This window comes from Acomys minous (genome assembly GCF_964271855.1).
Source record: "Acomys minous genome assembly, chromosome: 9".
NCBI classification, from domain to species: Eukaryota; Metazoa; Chordata; class Mammalia; order Rodentia; family Muridae; genus Acomys; species Acomys minous.
Genome location: NC_140490.1, coordinates 52,171,272 through 52,197,697, shown reverse-complemented (window position 1 = coordinate 52,197,697; position 26,426 = coordinate 52,171,272). Strand labels below are relative to the sequence as shown.

General features: G+C 42.8%; 1 protein-coding gene across 3 annotated transcripts in view; it reads left to right on the top strand.

Annotated features, from left to right (window-relative positions):
• The window catches only part of HIVEP1 (HIVEP zinc finger 1), a 121,197-nt gene extending 106,882 nt beyond the window's left edge, over positions 1-14,315 (top strand). For all 3 annotated transcript variants that reach the window (XM_084795435.1, XM_084795434.1, XM_084795436.1), the window contains exons 8-9: positions 10,765-11,270; positions 12,696-14,315. In XM_084795435.1, coding sequence (XP_084651561.1) covers positions 10,765-11,270; positions 12,696-13,808 — 1,619 coding nt within the window. In that variant the 3' untranslated portion in view covers positions 13,809-14,315. The remainder of the gene's footprint in view (positions 1-10,764; positions 11,271-12,695) is intronic.
• The last annotated feature ends 12,111 nt before the right edge of the window (positions 14,316-26,426 follow it).

Genomic DNA, 26,426 nt, shown 5'->3' with positions numbered 1-26,426 from the left:
AGGTAGGAGTCGCTGACTGAGCGCTGTGATTCGTTACCCACCTCAGCACAAGTGAGCTTTGAGGCTTTCCTCTTTCATCCTCTATCTAGCATGAGACTTCACAAGAATGTGTGAGCTCATTCTCAGTGGGTCAAGGTCAAGCAAGGGTGGGGAATCAAGCAGAGTTCAAATATACATTTTTGTACACCAGCTTTTATAATTTGGACATTTGAAATTTAGAAGTTGTTCCCACTTAGCTTAAAATTAGCAATGTAAGCTATAACTATAGCATCTGCTCGTGAAAAGCTGGGTCTTTTCAAGCCCCCACACTGTACATTCTGATATTCTTGCCATATAAAATTATGTAGCCTTGGGAATTTTGCCCTGTGTTTTGCAAGTATTACGATGTATGCCTTAGTTTGCACCTTTGTGTCAAAAAAGGTGCCACCAGCAATTTGCTTTTCAGCCTTTGATCCAAAGAATGTTTTCATCAACAGAGTGCTAGCCGTCAACACAAGGAATGTTAATGTGTGCCCTTAGCTGCCACCTTAGGGACAACAGTCTCAAAGGACAAGTGCAGGGAGGACTGTGCTTTTCAGTGGAATTTTAAGTACTGACCTATATACATGAGATGATGATTCTGACCACAGATTTGAACGGTTCTATTTACCCTTAGAAACAATTAGTGAATTTTATAAAAGTACTAGCAATATTTTCCTTCTAAGGGAGACCTACACACTGCCAGCACCAGAATCCATTACAGAAACATCCATTGCTTTTAAGAAAAACGTCTTTGTAGAATAGGAAACCATAATGGCCCTTAAATGTATACTTAATTCAGTGTTGGTAGCAATTATTTATGAACCACACAGCGAGGGTGGGTTTTGGGCTTCTTGCCTAAAGCGAACAGATCTGCAGTCCTGGCCTGCTGTGCTCATATAGGCTGTTTTCATAATTTAAATAGAACTATTTTCACAAGCTTTACAAAATGCCCTCCCCCCTTGGTGTTGTTTGGCTTTCAACCTAGTATTTCCTAATCTAGGAGGAAAACAAAACTAGACTAGCTACAATAACAAAGAGCTGGGGAGGGGCCTTTGCTTGTCTTCTGGGCTGTTGCTGTCTGTGGCTCCAGCTCATCCAGCAGGTGTCACTGTCTGGCAGCAGTGGGGCAGATTGTGCCTCATCCAGGGAGCTTTGGGAAGAATAAACTTTCAGGGAAGTCTTTGTTGTAAGCATATGCAAGCATTCCTTTTGGAGAAAAAGACATTGCTACATTGAAAGAATCTCTTTTCCCTCCTGAGTTAAACTGCACATATGAAAAAGAAATAATTTTGTGATCTAAAGTGTGTGTTAGTGTTAGAAACATTTACAATGAATGGAGAATGTCTAAGAGAGCTAATTGCATGGAGCTTTTAAAAGCCATTTATTTATAACTTTGTTAAGCAAATGTGGATGTCTTATGTCTTTTCTACAGCCTCTAATGGCTACAGAGGATAAGCCATAGCATTTATCTTCCTGGGGTATTAGCCTATGTTGTAGTAGCTGCAATATGATAGGAAGAAGGCCTTATATCATATTGGATGGGTGACAGGAGAACAGGGTCCGCATGCTGGCATTGAAGCTTTCTGGCTGCCAGGCCTCCTAACTTCCTGTGTAAGGCGGGTTATCCATTAACTATCATAGCATGGTGGCTTGATTTCGACTTGGTAGTATAATACAAACAATTAAATGCCAGCTACCTCTTTCTGTAAAGGGCCGGGTAGCAAATAATTCAGGCACACCAGGCCATCTGTTCTCTGTTATATGTGGCCGTTAACAAACTCTAGTTGTGCTGCATCTTACAAACAAGTCTGGCTGTGTCCCCACAAAACTTCCTTTACAAGAAGAAGCAGTGAGCCAAATGTAGTGAGCAGAGTTTCCAGGCCCAGTAACCAAGATACTCAGAGTTCTGTCATGGGTCCTATCTTACATAGCACAAGTAGTTTCATAAATTTGTACTTGGTGAGTTTTTGGAGAAGTGGTCAAGTCTGTGTCATCCTCTTTGGCATATGGATAAAAGCCACAAACAGGGCTAGAAAGACTGCTCAGCAGTTAAGAACACTGACTGCTCCTGCAGAGGACCTACATGTGAGTCCCATGGTGGCTCACAACCTTCATAGCCCAGTTTCAGGGAAATACTAAAGCCTCTTCTAGCTCCATCAGCACTGTGCACACATAGTATACATACATACATGTACACATAAGCCTTTCAAAACATTTTTTAACTTAAAAAAAAAAAAGCCTGGTACTTCTGTGGGCCCAACTTCTGATTCACCATCAGCAGGATTCAGTCTGGCCTCTTAACTAGCATAAATCCTAGTAGAGAAGAGCTCACCAGATGTCTAGAGTTCTGTTGTGAAACTGTTTGCAGGATGTGACCTGGCACTTGTCTCCTTGAAGTCACAGCAGCTGTGATTACCTGTATGAGACAAGATTGGGCCCACTGACAAGGTTCAGGTGCCACATACAAGGCCTGTCCCCAACCCAAGGATGTCTGAGAGGCCATCCTCTTCTTAGTTGTTGGGGTGACTCTCCTTAGTGCTACTGCTGCCCACATCCTGGAAATATCCCCAGTTCCAGCCAAGCTGGACTTCAGTGGAATGATGCCTGCGGTCTGGCTATCTAAGGTTCTTAGAGCTTTGTTTACGTGTCTTCAGGAGCCTGTATCTTCTGCTCAGGCATGCTACCCGCCTTATCATTTTCTTTCATTCCAGAATATTGGCCTGGTTTGAGTGATGGTCCACTATTCACTTGTAGATTCCCAAATCTTTGACAATGGTCTTTCCCTTGGGGAAATTGCAAGCTGTTATTCAGAGAGAGAAACACCATTCGCTCCAGACCCTGAGAAAGAACTACAAGAAAAGAACGCCAGCCTCTCCTGGGTTCTCTCAACACTGCAGGCTTGTGGCTCTTTCTAGGAAGAAAGTTGAGAGCAGCCATGCTGTGGTTAGCAACGAACCCTGACAGACTTCGACAGTTAGGAAGATGTAGCGTTATTATGAAATTAAGTTCCATTATTAGTTCACCCTCTCCTCGGAGAATGTGTTTCATGTTGTCCGCTATGCATAATCAAATAATTATATGAAGCTTTTAATGTCTCTGCCTATAAACAAGGAGCTCATGTGTATCTTTAATAAGCCAGCTTAATGACTATAATCTGTTGTTGACCTTTCTGATCATCCTGTAGTCAGGGTTAGATGCAGCTGAATGGAAGTGTTTAGCACAGTGTGGATTGAATCTTGACTCTGACACTTGTGAGCTGTAGCACATCACTAAACACCATTAGCTTCAGTTTTCATCTGTTCTAACTTGTAGGTGCTGGTGGCTTCTGTGTGGTTCTCTCCTAGTCTAGATGGCCGGAGTGACAGTGGAGGCATGCTGCTGCTCCCATGTACGGTAGAGGCATGCTGCTGCTCCCATGTACAGTGGAGGCATGCTGCTGCTCCCATGTACAGTGGAGGCATGCTGCTGCTCCCATGTACAGTGGAGGCATGCTGTTGCTCCCATGTATAATGCGGTACAAAGTGCAAGAAGTAGGAAGAACACTTGGATAATTTAAAAAACCATGTAAAACATGCATCTAGGTTAGGGTACACACATAATTTTCAATGCCTCTAAATTAATCAGTAGAAGAGTTAGAATTGATTTCAAGAATTGGCTCCTTTTAAACCATGGGAAAATGCTTACCTGAGAACCCTTGATGTGACACAGAGTTTATAGAAGAGCATACTGTCAGGTTTATGACACACAAATCAAGACCCAGAAGCACTGACAGGTTTTTTAAAAAATATATTTTCTATCGTATGGAAAATTGTAGAACTGCCGTGGAGAGTTCCTAAACACTTTTACCCAGCTTCCCCTTGTGTGGTAGCCTCACATCTCCATAGAACATGTATAGGCCTTGGAGTTTACCTCAGTTCATTATTGCTGACTGAAATAAAGCTCTCATTCACATTCCACAGGCCCTCTGGCACATCTCCTTTGTGTCCCAGGGTCCCATATCATGTTATGCCATCACTTTTGTGGATCCTGTAATATATCTATTGGGTTTTTGTGTGTGTGACTTTGATGAGTATTGTTTACCTTGAAGACTAGCTTTCAGTTTGGCTCTTGGGCTGTATTTTCAAATTGGATCGAGGTTGTGATTATTTGGAAGGAGACAAGGAGATGTTTCCAGTCAAGTGACCCATGATGTCATAATGGCCTCTATCCCTGGCCTATGGTGGGCTGCACTGTGTGCTTCACTGTCTTTTCCCTTCATAAGTCTTACTACTTTGCATGCCCTGTTGATTTAATGGTGATCTGTCTGTGGGATCACTGCAATGCATTGCTAACTGAGAATCTTCTGGGGACTTCCTTTCTTTGTCCTTCCACTTGTATCTGTGGACTCAGATGTACTTTATTCCCTGAGTTATCACCAGGTCCTTTGGATAGTCAGCGTCCGCTCAGGTTCCAGCATTGGCCATAGACAGGAAGAGTCCTTCAGGGCTAATCCAGTTTTATCATCTTTTCTAAGCAGTTCCTTTCTTTAGGATCCACCCCCAAGAAGTTCCAGCTCCAGAATTACACATTTCTGTAAGAACTCCTGGTCTTTTTTGCTGGAGAATAGAACTTAGAAACCAAGACAACTTGGCTGCTGGCTGGCGTGCTTACTGTTATTGATTATCGCCTCCTTGTGCATCAGTCATTAGATTGAGTTAGGGATGTTGGTATTCATGTAAACACACACACACAATACACACACACACACACACACACACACACACACTTTACATATATATGGAAATTTCCTTTTTCATCTTGCCCCATATTTATCACTTTTTTTTCTGTTTCCTTTACTTTGACTTTGTGTACGCACAGTGAGAAGCCACGGCTACCTCTAGGATTGGCCTCATCTACAGTTGGCCACATTGGCTCAGCTCTAGCATGAGTGAACTAGTTTCAGAGGTGCTCACCCACACCCCAGTGAGACAGATTTGCAATCACAGTGCAGTAATCAGGCATCACATGCGCTGTGCAGTCAAGCTTCGGCTGGGGTTTAGTGGCTAGGACCTTCTTCCCGTCTCATTGGTGTGGTTGCTGAGTTATCTCTTTGCATTATATTTTGGGCTCACCCCATGTCATGCTTGATTGGTTTAATCTTAGTCACGGTGTATATAGTGCTATGGGTTTTGGCAAATGTGTAGAATTCTGTGTCTGTAGGGTAGGCTCAGTCACCTGCGGATCCCGTGGACCACTTTATAGAAGCCCTTGCAACTACTCACCTAGCCTCCTTTTACCGGATGTCATGGGAAAAGTGGGGTAAAACATGCGCTTTTGGTGTCAGGACGGCACAGTGGTTAAGCCCTTGCTGCCCTGCTGAAGGACCCAGGTTCAGTTCCCAGCACGCATGTGGGGTTGGGGCTCACCACTGTTTGTACTTCCAACTCCAGGGAACCCAGAGTTTCTGGCCAGCAGGTATGCACTATCATGTGTGCATATAGGCATGCGCATAGTTAAAAATAAAAGTAAGTATTAAATTAGGTTGTTCTGTGAGTCTTACTATTTTTACTTTAATGAAGCATGGAGAGTCACAACCCGGAATCAGTGGGTTATTCTCACTTTACTACTAAGTAGTATTTCACCCAGGACACATGCTGCATCTCACTACCCAACAGCCCAAGGGTGTCTGAGTTGTTTCTAGTGTTTGTAAGCACTTTGGTTGGACTTTGACACCTAGAAGTCGTACAATAAGCCCGGTTTGGGTTTTGGAAGAAACAGCCACGTCTTTACCATCATTCATGGCTCCCCACTACTGGCATACGGCTTGCATTTCTCCTATCTTTGAGTGGTATTTCTAGTGGGCATAGCATTTGAGTTTGTCATTTTTCTTACCCCTGTTATTGTAATATTTCTCCTGTATGGCATTTTAATCTTAGTTTTCCTTTTCAATTTTTTAAAATGGTATTGAGGGTTGATTGAACCCAGGTCCTCTCATGTTTGCTTGTGAGGCAAACACTCTACCACTAAGCTACATCCTTAATTTGTTTGTTTGTTTGTTTGTTTGTTTTTCTTAAGATAGGCTCTTCTTCTGCTTCTCAGGCTGGTTTCAAACCTTGTAATGGGTGAGGTTGGTGGTGGATGCTACCAGCCCCAGTTTTATAACATTTGTCACTTATGTGGTAGTTTCCATCTCTCAACTGAAATTCCCTTCAGGCATTGCATGTTATCCATCTTTTTCCATTAAAGCTTTGGATACTTTAGTCATCATTCTTTTTAATTATCTTATCAGTTATAAATTAGTGTCATATCTATCTGACTAGTTCTACAGGTTGCTTTGTTTCTTTATTTTTTTTTAATACATTTTTATTAATTTATACATATTACATCTCAGTTGTTAGCCCATCCCATGTATCCTCCCATCCCTCCCTTCCTCCCACTTTCCCCCCCTACTCCCCTCCCCTATGTCTGTGTCTGGGGGATCTCCTCCCCCTGAATATGCTCATACGGTATCAAGTCTCTCCTTGGTGACCTATTATCTTTCCTCTGAGTGCCACCAGGCATCTCCATCCAAGGGACATGATCAAATATGGGGCACCAGAGTTTGTGTGAGAGTTAGATCTTCTTCTCCACTCAACAGTGGAGAATGTCCATCGGCTAGTCCGGGTAGGGGTTCAAGGTTTTTACTGCCTATTTTTTCCTTGGCTGTTGCCACAGTTTGCGGAGGACCCCAGGGCCCAGACTCTCCTGTAGTTTTCCAGGACCCACTGGATCCTTCCATTTCCTCTTTCTCCCAGGCTTCTCACACCTAAAGTTTCAATAGGATGTCCTCCCCTCTTACCCATTATTCTGGTAGGTACAGTTTTTCATGGGGACGTACACCTTGGACTAGTGTCTCGATATAAGTGAGTATCGACAGCCTACAGACTGGGAAAAGATCATCACCGACTCTTCATCTGACAAAGGTCTAATATCCAAAATATATAAAGAACTTAAGAAATTAAACACCACCAAACCAAATAACCCAATAGAGAAATGGGGCGCAGAGCTAAACAGAGAATTCTCAACAGAGGAATATCAAATGGCTGAGAAACACTTAAAGAAATGCTCGACCTCCTTAGTCATCAGAGAAATGCAAATCAAAACGACACTGAGATTCCATCTTACACCCATCAGAATGGCTAAGATCAATAACTCAACTGACACCTCATGCTGGCGAGGGTGTGGAGAAAGAGGAACACTCCTGCATTGCTGGTGGGAATGCAAACTAGTACAACCACTTTGGAAAGCTATCTGGTGCTTTCTCAGAAAAATGGGAATAGGGCTTCCTCAAGACCCAGCTATTCCACTCCTTGGAATATACCCAGAGGATGTACTACCACACAACAGGGACATATGCTCAACCATGTTCATAGCTGCCTTATTCATAATAGCCAGAACTTGGAAACAACCTACGTGTCCCTCAACAGAAGAATGGATAAAGAAACTGTGGTACATTTACACTATGGAATACTACTCAGCTATTAAAAACAAGGAATTTCCAAAATTTGTGGACAAATGGATTGAACTAGAAATTGTCATAATGAGTGAGTTCACACAGAAGCAAAAAGAGCTTTGTTTCTTTAGAGGGTTTTTTTGGGGGCTGCTTGTTCGTAAGGCCTACAATTTTACATTCACCGCTTATGTTATATGGTAAATTGTCATGCTAGACATTGCAGAAAGTCAGCATTTGATGAAACTGTCCTCTTCAGGCCATCCAGGTCCTTCTTGTCTTTTCTGAGTCACCCACAGTTCCCAAGTACTTCTCTAGAAATCACTCATTCTAACTTGGGCCCTGACTGGGACTCAAGGAATGAATGTTGTTCTCTTTATTTTACAGCATAATAGTAGGACCTTGAAAATAGAAAATAAACTTCTGTGCATGTTTTATCTTTGCCTACCTTCATTATAAAAATGACATACATCTATAGTAAATAAGCATTCTACTCTCTCCTATCATTGGAAACCACCCTCCACTATTCGGGTGTATCATTCTTTGTAAGAAAAGTCTTATTTTGCACTGCAGTAAGAATAATATTGAAATAAATGAATGCTTGGGAAGTCTAGCAAAAATATCTATTGCATTTTTCTGTTTGCATTTTTTTCCTGTTTTTCAAAAAATAGAGTGGATGACTGTTTTTCCATTGGTAATATTTCCCAAGAATCCAATGGATACCTGGAACCTCAGCTAGTCCTGTAGACTGTTTCTGGTTTTGTTTTTGTTTTTAATTGGACACAGTAAAGAATTAGCAACAATAATGCATAGACTGGAACAATTACAAAAGTAATACTGTTAATAATGAAAATTAGTTGTTGATCTCTTGGGCGTTGTCTTCACTGTGGGCACCCTTCTTCCTCTGACAGCGATGCGTGCAAAGGCCAGTGCTGAGACGAGCGAGATGAGTGGCGTGGGCCTTGTTTCCATAACGTTAGACGCTGCAATGACACAGCACCGATAGTACTTGACACTGTCCAGCCTGTTACCAAGACAAGCTACTAAGTGATTAGCAGGCTGGTCTTTGTTCTCTGTTGGACAAAGGGTTGATCCAGGCAAGAAAGAGCAAACTGGACACAATCTCATCCCACTACTCAGAACTGTACATAGGATGAAACCTGTTATCTCTGTTGTCCTCTGTTGAGTATTTTTTGGACCAAAATCCACTTAAACTAATATCATAGTTTAATAAAAATTTGTAATGTATCACACACAAAACCATATATGGTCTGACACCTATGTGAGTTGGTGACAAAGACATATTGTAGATATTTTCCCAACCCTTTAAAACATGAACTTTCTATATTGCATGATTTTAAATAGTAAAGTTTTTAAAACCAAGTCTTACATGGATGCATGAGGATTTTGATACTATCATTTGAATCTTCTTGGATAGTGCTTGAAAAGGGATGTTAGTGTTAATGACTTTTAGATAATATTTCATTTTTGTAAGAAATGGGTCAAGTCTTATAGAAACATGAAGAAACATCAGTAAGTTTTGAAAAGAGGAGATCATGGGGATGGCTCAGTGAGTACAGTGCTTAGTGCACAAGCATAAAAACTTGCGTTCAGATCCCCAGAGCCCATGTAGGAAGCTGAACATCATAATACATGCCTGTAACCACAGCACTGAACATCATAGCACATGCCTATAACCACAGCACTGAACATCGTAGCACATGCCTGTAACCACAGTGCTGAACATCGTTGCACATGCCTGTAACCACAGCACTGAATATTGTAGCACATGCCTGTACCCACAGCGCTGAACATCGTAGCACATGCCTGTAACCACAGCACTGAATATCGTAGCACATGCCTGTACCCACAGCACTGAACATCGTAGCACATGCCTGTAACCACAGCACTGAACATCGTAGCACATGCCTATAACCACAGCACTGAACATCGTAGCACATGCCTGTAACCACAGCGCTGAACATCGTAGCACATGCCTGTAACCACAGCACTGAACATCGTAGCACATGCCTGTAACCACAGCACTGAACATCATAGCACATGCCTGTAACTGCAGCGCTGAACATCGTAGCACATGCCTGTAACCACAGCACTGAACATCATAGCACATGCTTGTAACCACAGCACTGAACATCATAGCACATGCCTGTAACCACAGCACTGGCAAGTAAGCATAGGCCGGTTTTCCAGAGAGTCACTGGCAAGTCAATCTAGCTGAAATACATCTCAGGTGAAGACACTGTCTCAAAAAACAACATGGAGAAATGACTGAGGAAGACACTTTATGTCGGCCTTTGGGTCCCACATGCACCTGTGTGGGTGATATATACCACAGCTGAGGAATGCGGATAAAGCTTTAAATATCAAATGGGCATTATTACTGAGAGATCAATTAAAAGATGTTTCCAGTACAGTTCAAATTATTTTACTAACAAATCAAATACCACAAAATTTGTGTTAATTTCTTTAATAAAAGGAAGATAAAGGTATTTATACTGACAACATGGCCACTCCATGGCTAGGGGAATGTTTCTATTTGTAGGTATGAGAGACTACCCAGACCCATCTGGAAAAGCCCAGATCAGAGAGAGTGGTAGAGTGAACATGCCCAGCAGACAACCTGGCCATGAGAGAAGCAGGAGCAAAGCAGAGGGGTGTAGGGGACCACAGATAGAGGGAGAGGGAGAAGCGGAGGCCAAGAGAATTACTACTATTGAAAAGAATGAGTAACTGGGGAGAAGGAAGCCCATAAGCTGGAGAAATTTAGGGTAGGGGAGGAGGTAAGAAGAGCTAGGATGGCCCTTGAAATGTGTAGTAGGTTCCAGTGACCCTGAGGGCACCTGGAGGACTGCATTGCTATGCTATGCTAATAGGCACCATAGACAGCCGTTGGTCCCCCTGCCTTCTGGAATTTGGGGAGATGGAATTTCCTTTGGACCTGACAATAGGAAAATAGAGAAAAGGCTTAGGAACAATTGATCTTCTTATACTTTTGTCATGTTTAAGAGCTTTTCAAATGTAATATTTGAGGCTTTACTCCCTTTCTTTCCGGCTCACACTGCTTGCTCATTTCACTTTGAAGGCTCATTTCGTGCACCTCCCCTGACCATGGCCTCTCATGTCCTCTGAGCCCTTGCTCCTTGACTGGCTGCCCCATCTGCTACATGCTTCACGGTATTGCCGAGCGTCTAAAATGCGGACATTGTGTTTGTGTAACACCCTGTAACAGATCCTTTTGCTTGTCGTTGTATTAGATGAAAAACAAAGATTCGGTTATGAGCGGTCTGGGTACGATCTTGAAGAGTCTGATGGCCCAGATGAGGATGATAACGACAATGAAGAGGATGATGAGGACAGCCAGGCAGAGTCTGGCCTCTCAGCAGCACCCTCAGTCACAGCCAGCCCACAGCATCTTCCATCCAGAAGTGGCCTTCAGGATCCTGGGAGTGTAGAGGAGGACCTTAGAGTTCCCAGCTGCTTCTCAGGACTACACACAGACCCCATGGACCTTCTGCCTAGAGCATTGCTCACCAAGATGACTGTTCTGAGCACAGAACAGATTGACCCCAACAGGACAGACTTACCAGCAAAGAACAGGCAGAATACTGAAAAAGATGAGCCTGAACTGGTTGCTCCTGGAGACACTCCCAGGTCCCCAGAAGTTACCCCCAGGTCTCCCGGCCATCAGATGTCTGTGCGTTACGCTGAATCTGATGTTCTGAGAAGTCCTACCTCTGGAAAGAACGTGGCTTCAGTACAGGTAGATGAGTTGGGGGAAGGTTTGTTTGTTTTTTGTTTTCTCCTCTTATTCCATAAGGAAAGCCTGATAGATTAAAAATTAATTTATTTATGACTAGGAGTATGTACCGTTTTTGTGTTATAGTCAATTACAGAATTCACTTATGTCTGTTAAAGCCTTGTTAATTATTTTGACAAAAATCCACATATTCCTTTATTATTTGCTTTTTTAAAATAAATCACAATAAAGTATATATGTACCCATTGTAAACTTACATCCTGAGTCTTAGACATCCAGAGGTCGACTCTTATTTTCTACCAGTGTAGATATGGTGCGCTTACAGCACATTTTCCAAATCACTTCTTTGCTAGTAGGTTTCCTGACAAAATTAACAGGGCACAAAGATGATTTAAGAATTCATGTTGTTTGATGAGCAAACTTTTGGGACAACTTGGGGAAGTTTCCTTCCAGAAGGAAGCCTAGGGCCAGACACCCCCCGCCTCCCAGATCCAGAAGCAGGAAGCATACTGCCTGCCTTTCCCAGGCTGCCTCTTAAGCAACAAATACCTCTTCCCTCCCAGCCTTATGCTGATAAGGCTGTAGGCTTTACTTTTTAATGGCAAAAGATGTTTCCCACTGGAGAAAAAGCTTATAAAATTTACATACAAACCTAAACTAATTTAATCTTTCAGTTAAATATATAGACTAAATTATGTGAACTAGTGCAGCTCACACACACACACACACACACACACACACACACACACACACACACACATTATCAAGAAAAAGTATTTAGATAAAATTAATGGATAGGAAGATAGGCAAAATTCATCCTCCCCAACATTGCTTTAATATTGTTCACCTGTGTTCTAAGCTGCTGTGCCAGCATCTCTCACATAGCTACCAGTGCCTGCACAGTCGGCCTTCAGTAGATATTTTATCATCTTACGAATGAGTGAGCAAATAAATGAACAACTGCAGGCCTTTGTCTTAATAACAGCTCTTCATTTCATGAGTGAATAAGTTTTTGGTTAATTTTTTCCCCCAGTCGAGTTGATGCCCACAGCCAACTAATACAGCAGTTTCTCAACATTTCCTAGTCTCTAAAGTGGTGCTGGTGGTGCCTGAAAAAGAACATCAACATAAAAAAATACAGCCATGCTCATCTATCCATATAAACTGATGATACCCAGGAAACTGGGATGCAGATTACAAAATATTACACAAAATGTTCTTCTGGTATTGGAAGTAGGAAAGAAATTAAAACTGAAGGTTTTGTTATTGTTGTTGTTGTTGTTGAAAATTTCTTTTAAAAAAATCAAATTCTTTAGCAAGCCAACAAACATAAAATACAAACATATACTCTTAGTTCATTGACAAGAACAGATTGAACACTAGTGTTTTAGCCGTGATGAAGGAGGCTCACTGTCTCTTGTCTTTTAGGATTCAGCAGCTGTGAGACTGCCTCTTGCTACAGCCCAGCTCCACCCTCAGCCAGCAGCCAGGATTTCTTCCTCAGACTCACCTCACCCCGATAGTCAAGAACCGAAGCAGCAAATAACCTTGCATCCGCCTCCAGGCCTGCCTTCCCCTCAGACACATTTGTTCAGCCACCTCCCCTTGCATTCCCAGCAGCAATCAAGGACCCCGTACAACATGGTTCCTGTAGGGGGCATCCATGTGGTGCCTGCCGGCCTCACCTACTCCACCTTTGTACCCATTCAGGCCGGGCCAATGCACCTTACCATCCCTGCTGTGAGCGTTATTCACAGAACCATGGGCACCCCTGGGGATACTGTCACCGAAGTTTCTGGCACTACTAATCGCCCCACCAGCGTGGCTGAATTGAGCAGTGTTGTGCCATGTATTCCCATTGGCCAAATTCATGTGCCAGGCCTGCAGAACCTAAGTCCCCCAGCCTTGCAGTCGCTCTCGTCCCTGGGTATGGAGACTGTCAATATCGTGGGCCTGGCCAATGCGACCATGGGCCCACAGGTGCATCCCCCAGGCCTTGCCCTCAACGCAGTGGGGCTCCAGGTTCTGACCAATGCGCCTGCGCAGAGCAGCCCCGCCCCACAGGCTCACATTCCAGGTCTCCAGATCGTCAACATCGCCTTGCCCACCCTGATCCCCTCGGTCGGCCCTGTGGCTGTGGGCACTGCGGGGACGCCGGAGACAGCCACTTCCAACAGCAAAGCTATGGAGCCACAGATACCCACAGGCCAGGGGCACAACGCCGAGCTGCCTCAAGGGTCACCCAAAGGCCCTCAGGAAACTCCCAAAGCAGTGCCGGGCCCCTCAGCTGACCACGCAAGGCCTGAAGGCCCAAGCAAAATGGACACCAAGAAGGCATCCTCGACAAGCCACGTGTTGCCCGGGCGGTTGCAGCCCACACCCACACCAGAAGCTTTACAGAAGGTGGCACCTTCAAGTCCCCCGTCTCTCCCCGCAGACAGACCCGCTCCCCGGCCCCTGGCCCCCCACAGGCGGCCCATTGTGCACTTCAGCGACGTGAGCAGTGATGACGACGAGGACCGGCTTGTCATAGCAACCTAGTGGTTTATTTTTTATTGATTTTTTTAAATAACAGTTTTTTTAAACCCTTTCCTTAAAGCACATTTTTTCTGACATAAACTCATGACTAATCTTTGTGCAATCATGAACTTTTGACCAATAATTGTTGTTTTGTGTCAGCTCCAGCCATTTTTGTACATGTTGTATAGACAATTGTGCCTTTTAGGAGTTTTATGTTTAGAATCTGTACAGGTGGTTGAATATCTATATACATACAAATATGTTATATATGTATATGAAAACCAGGTAGTTGTGTTTAGTAGAAACCTGTCAAATAAATCAGATGAGTAAATTATATGTTGCACTGTTAAATATAAATTTGTATGGCTGTGGGGCAGTTTCTGTGTGTAAATTAGTATGTAAACCCCATATTTATTGTATTCATATTAGTCTTTGCAAATGGATCTGTCACTGTGTGCGACAGCAACTGTGCACTTGAGACAGATTTTCTGTGTTATGAACTGTTTCAGTAAAATACTGTTCACTGACTTCACTGGTGCCTGCATCGTGCTGTCTTTAACTTGCTCTGGGAAGCTGTCCCCTAGCTCGGGGCCTTCCACAGCAAAGCCTCAGTGGTCTCTTTCCCTGTGAAACTGGCTAAGTCCCCCAAACCAAGAGTTTATAAAGGATTTTTTTTCTAGTTTTGTAGTTACTTACTTGTTAGAGGATGGACTACTTAGGAGCATTTTGTATAAATGCACAAAACGGACATCGTGAGAAGAACAGTCTGTAACTGGTTGTGGACAACTCCGGAAAACCTAGGTGACATGAATAAACAGTCCTGAGAGCCACGATGCTCCCTGCAGGCTTTCCCCATGTCCCTTAGCCAACGGCTCCTGTTCCTTTCAGATCTGCTTTCATGTAGAGAGCTCTGACTGGCACCAAATCCTAAAGGGTCCAACGAGAATTACATATGAGAAAAACCTAGACCCTCTAGAATTGACGGCTCTGTTCTTGAGAAATCCAACTGTCAATACTTCAGGAGGATGTCAAGTGGCGGGTCGACACAGTCCTCACCGCGGCTATTTGCAGGTGGCACGTTTGTGTGGAAAATATTTTTATGTCGGAATTTGAATATCTAGCACATTAGGGCGGTGTATCATGAGTTCATATGTTTTCTTCATGAAGACTGCAAATACATAAAGCCAGCGAGATTATGTTAGAGGGGAGTATGAAGGGCTTTGAAGACACCCTGTTACCCACCTTTGGGATCATTTCTGTGGCTTTGGGGAAGGCACCTGGGACTCTACCTACCTGTCTGTCTTTTAATTACGGTTGTTAAGCTGCACTCCAGTGACAAGCCCACTCTGGAGCTGAGGAGCTGTGGACATGTGCTTTTACTTAGCAGTACATTTCTGCAGGTTGGGTTCTAAAATTCCCACAAAGAGTGTAGACTTCTGACAGAATCCTAGAAAACTCAACCGTGGGAGTTCCACTGCTCTAACAGTATAGTTGAAAACGAGTCCTATTACCCAGTGTCTCACAGTCACTGTTCGACTTTCCTGACACGACCTTGTATTCTGCTCTCACCTAACAGCTTAGAGCACATCAGCCACAAGGCCACATCTAAGCAGCTGCACCCCAGGGAGGACACTGTAGATGGGCGGCACCCCCAGGGAGGACACTGTAGATGGGCGGCACCCCCAGGGAGGACACTGTAGATGGGCGGCACCCCAGGGAGGACACTGTAGATGGGCGGCACCCCAGGGAGGACACTGTAGATGGGCGGCACCCCAGGGAGGACACTGTAGATGGGCGGCACCCCAGGGAGGACACTGTAGATGGGCGGCACCCCAGGGAGGACACTGTAGATGGGCGGCACCCCAGGGAGGACACTGTAGATGGGCGGCACCCCAGTGAGGACACTGTAGATGGGCGGCACCCCCAGGGAGGACACTGTAGATGGGCAGCACCCCCAGGGAGGACACTGTAGATGGGCGGCACCCCAGGGAGGACACTGTAGATGGGCGGCACCCCCAGGAAGGACACTGTAGATGGGCGGCACCCCAGGGAGGACACTGTAGATGGGCGGCACCCCAGGGAGGACACTGTAGATGGGCGGCACCCCAGGGAGGACACTGTAGATGGGTGGCACCCCAGGGAGGACACTGTAGATGGGCGGCACCCCAGGGAGGACACAGTAGATGGGCGGCACCCCAGGGAGGACACTGTAGATGGGCGGCACCCCAGGGAGGACACTGTAGATGGGCGGCACCCCAGGGAGGACACTGTAGATGGGCGGCACCCCAGGGAGGACACTGTAGATGGGCGGCACCCCAGGGAGGACACTGTAGATGGGCGGCACCCCCAGGGAGGACACTGTAGATGGGCGGCACCCCCAGGGAGGACACTGTAGATGGACGGCACCCCAGGGAGGACACTGTAGATGGGCGGCACCCCCGGGAGGACACTGTAGATGGGCGGCACCCCCGGGAGGACACTGTAGATGGACGGCACCCCAGGGAGGACACTGTAGATGGGCGGCACCCCCGGGAGGACACTGTAGATGGGCGGCACCCCAGGGAGGACACTGTAGCCAGATCTACGAGTTCTCAGAACTCAAAAGACAGGCTCACAATTTTAGTGCTGGGCTCTTTGAAACAATTTAAATAGAATATTATTAATTTAGAGGACTCCTGCATTTAACCATGGGTTACATTTTGTTTTATACTTGATGTCTTCTTGGAAATTTAATAATCTAGGATAACTTAATCTTATTTTGCCCTTTAGCTGTTTCAAGATTCATCCCATTATGCACATACCATTAATGCTAGTGACTTCCTTGTTTTAATGTGGCTTTTAAAGTATTTTCCTAATGCAGTTAGTCATCATCTTATTATTCAAATTAAGGTTTCCAAACTACAATAAGGCGGAAAAAAAAAAAGAAAAAAAAAGCATTCTCAAACATCTTGGAGTTTGGGTTTTCCGTGGCTAGTGATAAGCTGGGTACAGGCAGGCAACACCAGTTTCCAGTCAGTGTCGTGAACGCAAAGGTGAGCAATAAAGTATGCCGTGTTGCTGACTTAAATGGCCCAGAGGTTGGGTGTGTGGAGTAACTGAGGTTGTTTTGTTGTTGTTGTTGTTTTTGTTTTTTTAACTCAACAATGTTTCCAACTTGTAGCAGTACATCACAGTTGAGTACCATCTTGGCCAGGTACAAACTATTAGTAAAACCTGAGCAACTGTATTTTGAAGTAATTGCGTGCACAAAATATGTTTGTGTAGTTTCTCCAGTTATCATCCCCAAAGAAGCTCTCTCTATCTGATTCTCCAGATATGAAGGATCCACAGATGACATCATTCACTGAGCTGGTGACACTGCATTAGACTTATGTCCTTTTGTGGTTCCCACAAGATCCAGATTAGTAAAACATGAGCATGCAATGACGCCAAACCTATTAAATAATTGGTAAAACTGAGGAAAAAAGGCTGTGGGGCTTGAGATGAGTTCAGTGGTAGAGTCCTTTGCCTAGAATGTTTTAAGCCTTAGGTCAGCAATTCTTTACCTGTGGGTTGCGACCCCTTTGGCAAAAACAAAAACAAAACATTTGAATTACTCTTCATAACAGTAGCAAAATTACAGTTATGAAGTAGAAACAAAAATAATCTTATGGCTGGGGATCACCATCACATGAAGAGCTATGTTAAAGGGTCATAGCATTAGGAAGTTAAACTCCTCTCCTAATTTCACTCCCAAGTACTGCAGAAAGAAATTTTGAAAATAATATTAATTATTTGCCATGAATCTGCCACCATGCCACTACCAGCAGTGTCGGGAAAAATACCTGAACTGAAGGTCACTTTTCTGGTTTTCACAGATGAATTTACCTGTTATGAAATTTTATTATAAATTAATCTAAATCAAGGGCATTTAAGTAACTTATTTTCGTGCTCAAAACTTTGGCCACAGTGAAAATTACTCCTTTCATAATGATAATTAACTGACATTTAATGTAGTGATTTTTGCTTCTCATTTCTTGTTTTTAGAACACAGCTATGATTTTCCTTTCACAGAAGTGGTATAAATAACACTTTTCTCATTAATCTCTGACCTAAGTTTTAAATGAAGGCATTTAAGAAGGATTAGTGAGTATGCTCAGTGTTTTTGTCTAAAGGTTGTCACTTAAGTTTTCTTTTTTGACAAATGGCTCAGATCAAACTACACCATCTTCTTGGTATCTCTACTTTTAACCTTGAGACTCCCCCTATTATTTAATTGTTGTAAGTACATTTGCTAGTTATTTGAGAATTTCATACAGCGTGTTTTGTTCATCTTCACAGTCTCCTCCCCTTAACTCTTCAGATTCATTTCCGCTTCCCTGCTCCCACCACAAGCCTGGGGGTTTTGTTTTTAATTTAATAGCCCCACTACTCCAATTTATGCTATCTGAACCTAACCTTTCATTTTTGACATCAAAATGAAGTAACACCAAAATGATGGTATTCATTTAAGTTTGTTTGGAAACTATATAAAGTCTTAGGGTAGTAAATCTGAAAACAGGAATCTTCCTGCAAAGCAACTCCCTCTGATTGTTGCCTTATTTACTATTCAGAGATAGCTATTAGACATGCATTTGTAACGTTTTAATAACAAACTTCTGACTGTCATAAAAATGGAGAGAAAGAACTTAAAGCAAGGTTAATAAAATGCTTTTCCTCTATAAATTATATAGTCTGAAAGTAACAAAGATTTATTGCCTATAAATAAATTGGGTTCTTTAACTTTTCGTACAGCCTTGCACATCCTGTGAGAAGCACTGTGGACACATTTGCCTGCATAGCTACTCAGATGTTTTCCTGTTTTCTGAATCAGGCTTGGACCTGAAGGTTCTCAGGCTTTGAAAACTGAGTAGTGGCCTAATTACCAACCAGTTCCAATATGATTCAAGTTACACAAGAAGATACACTTTCCAACCCAAAGTAGTACCCGCTTGAGTCGTATAAAATTGAGAATCATATTAAGCCATATGTACTATGGAAGCCATGGGCCATAACCATATGAAACTTGAGAGTTAAGGTTATGAAATAGTTAGTAAAGGATTTATGTGTGATGGGACTGTTGTGAAGGATATGAAGGACTTGTGACTTTAAAATAATCATGATGCCAAACAGTAGAACAAGAATAGTCAGGCTAAGGAACGTGGAAAAGAGAAGAGTCACTTAGACGTTCAATAAATATTCATCACCAGCATTATAGAAAGAGAAAGAAAGTGCTTTGAGAATGCAATTGTAATACAAATGAAATGACATTTACCCTTCTGGAGCGTGGGCTCTATAGAAAAGGAGGTAAGCAGAATGAACGCTATCTTGAGTGGTCTAAAGTGGTACCCGGTGCAACCAAGTAGGAATGCAGATGAGGGAAATTCTAGCTGGACTGATCAGCAAATGCTTCAAGGAGGTGACATCAACCCTTGGTCAAACGGGGACTCTGTTAAGCAGAGACAAGAAGTAGGTGGGGAGAACAGTACAGACAGGACGGATAGTGAGGGGGAGCAGACTTAAGACATAAGCAGACACATACCATCTGTTGCTCTCATTTATTTCTTCCGTATGAGCAGACTGTACCTCCTCAGGTCTTAAGCAAGGAAGTGGTGTCTCACAGATGTTATGAAACCCTGCCTTGCTGGATTGAGCAGTCGCAGCAGCATTCTTTGTATGTAAGCCACTTGTTTGGGATTCAGCAAAGCATCTAACCAGGCTATGAGGACATTCTGAAGAAAAAAGGCGAGGTCCAAGCTTGCTTAGCACTGTGGGTGCCTCCGCACAGGATGCTCAGCAGGTCATGTTAGTGGAGAAAAGGGGACACACGGGCTCAAGATCCAAAAGACCTTCTTCCTCTCTTCTCTAAGGAGCTAATAAGTTACGGCACTAGCAAGACAGCAGAAGTAGGGAGGAGAGGGAACTGATGCAGAGGAGAGGCAGGCAAGCTGCCTTTTGCCAAGCTGACCACAACATCCTTTCTTTTTTAAATGAGTAGACAGACGTGGTGAAATTACAGGAGTCATTTGTTGATGACACAAAAGAGTGTGGGTGAGCAGGCAAAGAGATTTCATCACCTGAAGAGATGGGCTGAATGTAAGACAGACTCTAACAGGGAAACAGAGCTTTGGCACTTTGGTTGAAATTACAGCAATTACCAATGCATCACCTGCCCTTCCCCCATCCCTAGCCCACCAGGAGAAGTATTATTTTGGAAATCTTAAGAATACACTGTTTAGCACGGATGGGGATATGGTTCATTTGACGCACAAGCATAAAGACCACAGTTTGGATCTCCAGCACCCACAAAAAGGCTAGGCTGGACTGGTAGCTTACCTGTCACCCCAGAACCTCAGAGACAGAGCCAAGAGTTCAGACCCTGGTGCAAGTCAGCCAGCGGGACTAGCCAGGATTCGTGAGATCTGGGCGAAGAGACCCTGCCTCGATAGAGAGCAACTGGGAAAGACATCTGACATTAACATCTGGCCTCCACACACAAGCACACATACACATGTGCAGGTGTACCCCCAACGTGTACACCCCCACACAGGAGAACAAATATACAAGTGTGCAGAGACGCACAAAAAGAATGAAGTTTTTAAAAAATCAAGTAATCTCTTAAACTAACAAGAGACTTTGCTCTAGATTCTTGTTTGGAGACTATGTGCAGGCCGCTCCATTCATAAGCTAGTACACTATGAAACTAGCCATACACCGCGGATAGCAGTATTTTAAAGGGCTGCAACAAATACAATATGACATTATCCCCATTTTATGGTGGAGAAAGTTGCTCAGTGTTACAAGGCTAGCTGAGTAGTGAGGTTGTCTGTTTCCCCCTGAACTCTGCTGCTTTCCCACTCATGATTTACAGCGGTGAGATTATAGTGTGTTCATTTCTAGGTGGAAGTCTCTTAGTACTCAGAAAGCATCTCATTTAAATTCTCTACAGAAATGACTATGTCCAGTGCCATGCATGTTTGTGTATATAACAGATTTTTAAGGACCTTTTTCTATGCCCTTTCTCATACTTCATATGATAGGAGCCATAAAAAATATTTAGTGATGAAACATTTAATTTAAATAGCAGGAGATAAAAGGGTAATCGAAAGTGACAATTCTAACCAAGTGTAAGACAGTAAATCCCTCTCTACATTAGGCTTCAGTTATTAACTATTATATACCAAGATGTCTCTGTTACTTATCTTACGATGATAAAGCTGGGATGGAAAAGGAAGAAAGATGAACGTGAATTTTTGCTCTTTTGCTTCTGGATGTGGTTGAAAAACAACCTGGCCCATTATAAAAATATTCTAATATCTCTGAGTTTGATCCTTTCAAAAATATTTTCAAAAAGAAATGGAGCAAATTCTCAGTATTTATGACAAGTATGATTACTAACGTACATGTTCCTACGAGACAAAGCATCAAATTGTGCTTCTTTTAATGCACTTATTGGACTACAATGGAAAGAACGCAATCAGAAAACTTAGAAGGAACCAAAGACATTCACTGTCTCTACTTATGAAAACAGCAGGAGGGAGAAAGAAGTGGCTGATATCAAATGCTCCTTGATAGGAGCCAGTAGGGTCATCACACAGCACTTAACCTGTTTTTCTTCCTCTTACTTAGGGTTTTAAAAATGTAGAAGTGAACAAATTACCTGTTTTCATTGTCCATATGCTTGTAGACTAATATATATATTTATAAATGAAGACCAATAGACATTAGTTACTCTGTATATTCTTGCTGCAAACAAACTATCTTTTATCCATTTGTTTTTAGTGATTTGAAAGACAGTTATGTTTAGTTATTTACCCATGAATGTTGCCAAATGAGATCTAAGAAAACCAGGCTGGAGGGAAGACATGGGGCTTTACATTCCTGGAGGTCAGCCTTGAGATCACTCAATTAGCCCAGCATGCTTAGTTTTCTTTGCTAATAGCAAGGCTTATTTTTGCCCAGTAGGGTCAAATGTTAAGACTGGTTTTGATTCACCATTTGTATTCTTTGACATATTTGGATTTAGTTATTTGAAACATCTCTATCTATTAGACAGCAAGGTATGCTTAGTTCCTTTGGCATTCATATTCCGTGGAAGAATTTTACAATTTCATGTAAAGAGTCTAGTTACTAATAGATACTCATGCAATCATGATTATTGATTCAAAAATCCAATCTTCATTAACAGCATATTAACTAGCTGGTATAACTCACATCATTTCATAATCTACAAAGGCTGAGACACTTTGCATTCATGATGCCAATTACAAAAAAAAACCTCAAAAATATTCTGTTAATAAGTATGAGGAGAAAATTATTTTTTAAAAACTTACTAAAAAACTGGTCAGTCCCAAACCACTAAAAATGCCTGTGTATTAAAGACTGCAAAGTTAAATGTTTAATGCAATATTTTTCTTGGCCTCAGCCTCTGTTGGAAATAGTGTAAAACATCCAGTGTATATCCAACAGTCTCCTTTGATGCTTAAGCAACCCTGAGGCCTCAGGTCAGAGCTCTGAAGTCCCTTAAATGGAGATAACCATCAGATTGGACCCCAGGACCCCAGCGACCTACCCCAGAAAAAAAAATGTTCTGTTTGTTTTGTTTTGTGACTAAACAAATTCCTTGAACCCTTTGTTATCATTTTTCTAAATCCTTCACAAAAAAAAAAAAGAAAGAAAGAAAGAAAGAAAGAAAGAAAAGGGGTGTAAGGGGTGTGTGCGTGTGGGGATTTGAAAGACACAACAGATTCAGGCGTCAAAACATGTAGTTTCTGCCCTCAGTCCAGTTGTGAGTTCCTTGGAATTTCAGCTGAAGTTGATGTGTCCACGGCAGGCGCATTGTTGTCTCCTAAGGCACTGAATGCTTTTGTTTTGTTGCCGTTGTGTCATCTTAGCTACTTAAGTAACTACCACTTCAGCATAAAGACCCAACGCTGAACTCATTTATAAATGACTCTCAGTAGTAATGGCTTACAAGTGAACAACTTACAAATTCTGTAAATTTCCTCACGCCAGCCAGAGGACAGACTCTAGTCAGCCTTAGAGTAATCACTGCTCAAGGCTTAAGTGGCCATAGACTATTTTCCTGTTAAAACCCAGCTCACAACCACATGCCATAGTGGAGTGTAAATGAGAAAGAATGCACTCCAAAAAAAAAATCATTGCAGCACAATCATTAGTTATGGATAGTCTGTGGTTTATCCATTCATCGAACAAAAACAAGCATATGCTGTGATTCATTTAAGTGTTCGATAATAGAAGCCCACCACTGAAGAACAGACTGCCCAAATTCAGACTCCAGTTGGTCAGCCAAGCAGCTAACTGTCCAAATGTGTTTTTTCTAGCCCTTAGTTTTTGCATTTGTCAGTCTACAGAAGAAGTTCTTACTTGAGAGGACTTTTGCGGGAAATTAAAGCATTGCTACTGTGATGTATTAAACAATTCTTAGGGCATGGCAATATGTGAATAAATGTTAGCACTGTGTCAAGGCTTTATACTAGACCAGATACTAACACTCACTCAGAAGAATTTGTCACCTGTGAGATGGCAGCCACGTCTTCATTTGAAGCTGTGTTGCAACACACACACACACACACACACACACACACACACACACACACACACACACACACACTTTAAGATTCCATGCCTTATTCAGAATATCTCCCCTCTGTCCTGCAGAAAAATCAGACAATCAGGTTGCATTATCTATTTTTCTGTTGCTATGATCAGACACCATGTCCAGAAGCCACTTACAAAAGAAAGAGGTCTTTTGTGAGGTGGTGGTGGATTATAGTTCCATAGGAATGAGTTTATTATGGCAGAGAGACACTGTGTAATGGCCTGTGTGTGTGTGGAGCCAGTGAAGTCCTTCCACCAAGGCTCCCCAATCTCCCTCAATGGGAGTGCCACTGACTGGGGTCTAAGTGTTCCAATATGGGAGCCTATGGGTGACATTTCTCAGAGAAACCACCACATAGACAAAATCCGATAGGTCGTCCAGGGAACATATGTGAACTGCTCTTCCTAGAAGCCTGAAAGTATGAAGTATTCTGATGTATCCTCCGAGAGAAGGGTCCGTGGGACCCATGGAGGTGGTGATGTCAGAAGGATGCCACGTGCCCATTCCTGAGCTTTCCTCTGGTGGCTTTGTTTTTTGGCTGAAGCTAGCTGAGTCTCTTTTCAGAGCCCAAGGCTAAGTCACTAAAACGCCCGAAGCTCCTGGAGCCCCACTCAGCCCGTTAGCCTTTGTCCTTTGGGTTATGCTGGACTCCCAACTCCCCCTCCCACCCCCTCCCCCCCATCCCTAGCAGATCCAAGATAGTTCCCAACTGCAGAAGGTAGAATTTGATTGCTCAGCATAATTGGAAACCAGTAAGTGACAGGAGATGCATTGTTTGAATCTAGGAAATATCATTTTGTTAAGTCCTGGTGGTTTTTAAGATCATAATTCTAAATGTAAAAGGAAAGCTCAAGCTAATGCTTCCACATGCTCATTTAATAATAAAAAAAAAATAAAATAAAGGGAAGTCCAAAGGGAGAAGACTCTCCTACCTTTAAAAAATATAAAGAGGGGATGATGGGGTCATTTTTGCTTAACATACACATATATTCAAGACCCACTACAACAAAAATGAAAAAGTAGGGTGATGATGATGATGATGATGATGATAAACGAATAAATAAATTAATTAATCAATCTGGCTTCAGCTATTTAGCAGTGAGCTCAAGGCCACCTAGAGTACATAAGACTGTCTCCACAAACGGAAAGGGTCACATTCATGGTGGCTTTTGAGCACAGATCCTACATGCAGTGTTTGGGATAACATCCTTCACTCTTGACCAATGGAGCTTTCTAAACTAGAGAGACTCACCACTGCATCTTTATAATGAGAATAAGAACACCAACTTTAGAAATGGGTGGAGATGAAATGAAACATCGTATCATGTGTGTCAGAAGGCTTCCTAGCCTCTTAAAAGTGTTCAGTTTAACTTACCTCTTATTATTGTTGCTGTTTGGGGAAAAAAACCAACGCTAGAACCTTAAAACCAAATAACAGTGGATAGTAAGCAAATATTCCTTCTGCTCTGAGGGTTTTTAACTCTGAAATTACTATATTTTTTCTAACAAGTTAGCTAAATGACAAACATTTATACTTTTAAATTTTGGGGTTTTCTGTTAATTAAATATGTCTGACAAGGCATTATTGAAAGTTGGGGGAAAACCTGGTATATAAAGCTTGTATCTATGATGTTCAATATTTTAAATAGTTGTGATTACATTTATAAGCAATGCTTTAAAAAGCTTAATTTTCTAGGTCCTTTTCTTTTGAGACTGTCTCAATATGTACCGTAGGTTGATCTGAATCTAAACATGTTACCATTTAGCCTAGGTTAGGCTCTAACTCTCAGCAATCCTCTTGTCTCAGTCTCCTGAGTGTTGGGATTATCAGCAACACAATGTTATACCACAGAGGCATATGCTCCTTGTGACTTTAATTTAAAGTGCTCAAGACGGTATTTCAAAATATAACTATAAAGTGGGAGAATATACATTTACTGGGAAAAATGCAGGATAGTTTATCAAGTGTAGATCTTAAATGATTTTCCAAAGGCTCAAGGGCTAAAAGCTTGGTTTTCTAGCCTGTGGTATTATTGGGAGATAGTAGACTCCTAAGAAAATGGGGCTTAGAGAAGTAGGGGTACAAGGTTCTCCTCTAGGTTCATGACCTCACTAGCCCTTGAAAGTTAGGTAAGTTTTCAGTGTCAGGAACTATTTCCCACTACTTTACCAACTGCATGATTCCTAACTTCCTTCTAAATACTTATACCCACAGACACGTGTGGCTCTCACCCTTCAGAAAAGAAGCTTCTTGTTGAAACAGATGGAGACAATCACAAAACACCCCAGCTGGTCAAAATATGAGACACAAACTGATCACGTGCTTCCCAGACCCAGTGGGCACATCCACAACAAATCCTGTGCCTATGGTTCAGGGGAACAGCACAGAAGAGGAGACAAAAAGATTGGAAGAGCCAGAGGACCCGGAAATCTACTGTGAGATCACGTCTCTTACAAATGACAGGAGCTACATCCATGATATGTGAACACTATGGCTGCCTAAACAGGACCTAGACATGCCAACACAAAGGGGTGCTGCTGTGGAAGGGAGAAATCTCACAAGCCCCACTCCTAGCCCAGGAACTACAGCTTTGCTCAACCACAGGCCCCCAGCATGAAATTATGCCTCACTGCAGCCCCAAACGGTGGTACCCTGTGACCGTGGACTGAAACTTCAGAAACAGTGAGCCAAAAAGCCTTTTCCCCACTGAGCTATTGTCTTAGTAACCACTGTGATCAATATTACGGCCAAAAGCAACTTGGGGAGGAAGGGGTTCATTTCATCTGACAGTTTGCAGTTCATCATCATCATCCAGGGAAGTTAGGGTATGAACTCCAGGTATGATCCTGGAGATAGGAACTGACACGGAGCCAATGGAGGAATGCTGCTTTACAGGCTTGCTCCCTCCAGCTTGCCCAGCCTGCTTCCTTATACCATTCAAGACAACCTGGCCAGGGCTGGCACCACCCACAGTAAGCTGCACCCTCAATCATCAACC